The sequence below is a fragment of the Halichoerus grypus genome, chromosome 1 (genome assembly GCF_964656455.1).
Source record: "Halichoerus grypus chromosome 1, mHalGry1.hap1.1, whole genome shotgun sequence".
NCBI lineage: Eukaryota > Metazoa > Chordata > Mammalia > Carnivora > Phocidae > Halichoerus > Halichoerus grypus.
The window spans coordinates 211358677-211362094 of record NC_135712.1 but is presented as its reverse complement, the minus strand read 5'-3'; the positions used below and the strand labels follow the sequence as shown (position 1 = coordinate 211362094).

The 3418-nt window shown below is 56.3% G+C and overlaps 1 protein-coding gene across 1 annotated transcript; it reads right to left on the bottom strand.

The window, feature by feature from the left end:
* Positions 1–343: 343 nt before the first annotated feature.
* NFILZ (NFIL3 like basic leucine zipper) lies at positions 344–2915 on the bottom strand. Its single transcript, XM_036066088.2, has 2 exons — positions 2824–2915; positions 344–2505 (listed from the first exon to the last, which is right to left on the bottom strand). The coding sequence occupies exon 2, from the start codon at positions 2488–2490 to the stop codon at positions 1630–1632; it is 861 nt and encodes a 286-aa protein (XP_035921981.1). The 5' UTR covers positions 2491–2505; positions 2824–2915; the 3' UTR covers positions 344–1629.
* Between the last annotated feature and the right edge of the window lie 503 nt (positions 2916–3418).

Below are 3418 nucleotides of genomic sequence, written 5' to 3'. Positions count from 1 at the left end.
CCTTTGTGCAGGATTAGCCACAGTTGTGTGGCACCTTTGTGTTGGAGGTCAGCTCCTCTGCACCCCCAGTCTCCGCCCTCCCAGCTAGGGGCACTGGCTGGGGAGAAACAGGCCAGAGCCTCTTCCTCCAGGAAGCCCTCCTTCCTGCCTCCCCAGGACACTCTTGGGAGACAGGAGTCTCTGAGCCCAAACCAAAGGCATTGGATATCTCCCACCTGTGATGGCCAAGCCTCCCCTGGCTACAGCTGTGACCAGCAGGATGGGAGGCCCAGCCGGGCCCTTGTTCTCTGCTCCTACTGGAAGGCCAAGCACTCAGAGCATGGCGGGGGGGGGGGGGGGGGGGGGGAGATGACCTTGCCAGTCCCAGCCTGGAACCAGAACCAAGGAGTGAGCAGGTAGAGAGGGGCCGAGCAGTGATGTGTGGGTTCCCCATGCTGCCCAGTAGGAGCAGTGCTCCTGTCTGGCACACATTTGTGACTGCAATAAACCCAGAGTGACCAAGAACGGCCCAGCTTCAGGGGCTGCTGGGGGTGTGCCTGAGGCCCAATAACCCAGCTGGCCGGGGCAGCCAGGGCTGAGAGACTGCATCAGCCCAGAGGAGTGCTCCCCCTTACCCAGTTCTCCCCACAATCAAAGTTGGGGGCTTTTCATCCAGAATCTAATAAAAACTTTGATTTTTTTTTTTTCCTAAAAAGTGGTGCCTGAGTGAGAAACTGGGGAGGAAGGGTCTTTGATGAGCTCTGGGGCTCCAGGGTCCCTGGGGGAGCTTCTCTGCAGCGGTCCCTTCTCCTGTCCACCCGGGAGTGTGTGTGCTGGGCCTGAGACGGCCTCGGGGGCAGTGGGCAGCCAGAGAGAGAGAAGAAATGGACTCCCACCCCCACCCCACTCCCAATATTGCTGACCTGTTCCTGTGGTTCAAGACCCTGACCCAAGACACAGAGGAAGCCATCTGAACTGGGTGACACTGACTCCCAAACAAGGGGGTAAGCGAGCCCCCTAGGAGAGCCCAAGACACAAGGATTCAGACACCCTGAGACATTGCCTCCTCCTTCAGCAGGACCCTCAGTATGTCTATCCCCAAACCCCCACCACTACCTCCAGAATAGGAACTGCAAAGCCAGGAGAGTTTCTTCACACTTGTCACTAAGCTGAGCACAGAAGGAGGTCCAAAGATCATGAGTGGGTGGGCAAGGGGGCAGGTAAATTGTGAAAGTAAATGGGTGAGAGAATGAATGGATGGATGGATGGATGGATGGATGGATGACCAAAGGAACAGATGAGCACACGAATGAGTGATTAAATGAATGAATGAAGGAAAGAAGGATAGATGGATGAAAGTCAGGGAGGGAGGAAGGAGGAAGAGAAGATGGAAGAAAGGAAGGAAAGGAGGGAGGGAGGAAAAAGGGACTACCCAAAACACATATTTTAGGCAGGATGGGAACCAGGGTATGATCCAAGATGAAACCCCATCCCCTCCTCCCAGAGGCCTGAACACTGAGAAGTGGACCCCTCCAAGGCCCTTGCCCAGCCTGGGAGCTGAGTCAGGGGCAAGCCACTCATCTTCCCCAGACACACCCATGCTCAGTCCCAACACCGCCTTGCAGGCCTGGCCCTGCCCAGGGGAAACCCTCAGAGGGGGCCCCGGCCATCCCCCCACCCTGGAGATCCTCTGCCCAAGGCTTGGGACTTGACGCGCAGTTTGTGGGGCAGGGAGGGCTGAGTAAGACCCTCAAGATTGTTCCCTGGGACAGGATAGGCCATCCCAGGAGGCAGCTCCATTGGCTCAGCAGTGGGTGTCAGCAACACATCTGAGGGCCCAGAGGCCTGGTAACCAGGGGCCATGGGTGACCACAGCCCCCAGAAGGGCCTGAGCTCCGGTCTGGTCCCCCCATGCCCATCCAGGAGGTGACAGCTGAAGAAGGCAGCTGGGAGGGCAGCCTGCAAGGCCATGTCCATTCTCTTGGGGGTGGGGGGAACAGGGTCCTGGGGGCACCTGGGGGAAGCGGCCAGACCAGTCCACTTGTGAGCCACCAGGCAGCCCCGGCATCCTGGAACCCCAGTGTCCAGAGCGCATGGCCTCAAAAGGCAGCCATGGGAGCCAGGGAGGGAGGGGAGTGGCTGGGCCCTAGGGCGGGGGTCTCCAGTCCAGGGGGGCTCCCACAGCAGCGCCTGCAGGGGCAGGGTCCGGGAGCCAGCGACGGAGGGCAGAAGGCCAAAGCGATGCCTGAGTGCCCACAGCTCAGCCCTGAGCAGAGCATTCTCCTCCAGCAGCGTGGCCAGCCTGCCTTCGAGGGCCGCGTCGTTGAGACGCCGCTTCTCCCGGGATTTCTTGGCCGCTTCGTTGTTCTTCCTCCGCTTCTCCCAGTAAACCTTGTCCTTCTTCTCTTCGGGCATGAACTCCCGCTGCCGCCGCACAACTGGGCCCCTGCCCCTCAGGGTCTTGCTGCGACCCTGAGATACAACTGGGAGGCCCGAGAGACCCACGTCCATGGCTGCCTGGGGGTCCTGGGGAACAGGAGAGAAGTCTTGGACAGGAGGCAGGAGGCTGACCTGGATGACTGTCTCTCTAATTTATCCTGAGACCCCACCGTCACTGATGGGGGAGGGCACAGGTGGAGTGGGAGCCCCGGATGGAGGCAGAGGGGGGTGTAGTGGAAAGGGAAGCTGGTGGGATGGTTTGGCGCCTGGCGGAGTAGTTGGGGAGGCTGCCAGAGAGGCCACATGGCTGGAAAAGGCTTAAGAACAGACCACAGTCTTTATGGAGAGCTAGTAGGGCACACTATTCTCTCGGAGGATGCAGGCTCCTTCCCCCAGGGTTCTTACCACTGAGAAGATCAGCTGACAAGCCAAGGTTTCAGTTCAATCTGAGTTCCAGGGTAAGATCCTTGGAGATTCAGAGGGAGTTAGAAAGAAGGCTAAACCTAGAAAGAAAGAAAATGTGTCCATGGAGTTAAACTGAGCCAAGTTGGGGTCAGAAAATAAGCCACTATTCATCTGAACTGTGCCAAGGTTGTGTCCCAAGATCTCCTCAACATGTGGCCAGAATTTTGCATCTGCCCATCTGCCCAACCATCCACCTACCCATACATTCATAAGGTGATCTATTCACCTGTCCACTCACTCAACTGTCCATTTATTCATCCCTCTAACCACCTATTCAAACAACTCACCATCTATCCATTTATCCACTCAACTACCCATCCACCATCTTATTTGTCCATCCATCCACTCATTCAAACATCCATCTATCCCCCAACCAATTAGAGTCATCTATACATCTACTGCCCACATGTTCATCCATCTAACTGTCCAGTCACTGATAGATTCATTTTTAAAAATAATATTGTGCCTACAAGTAACAAATGAGGAAATAGACAAATTGGGCTCCATAAAAAATCTTAAATTTTGTGCATTAAAA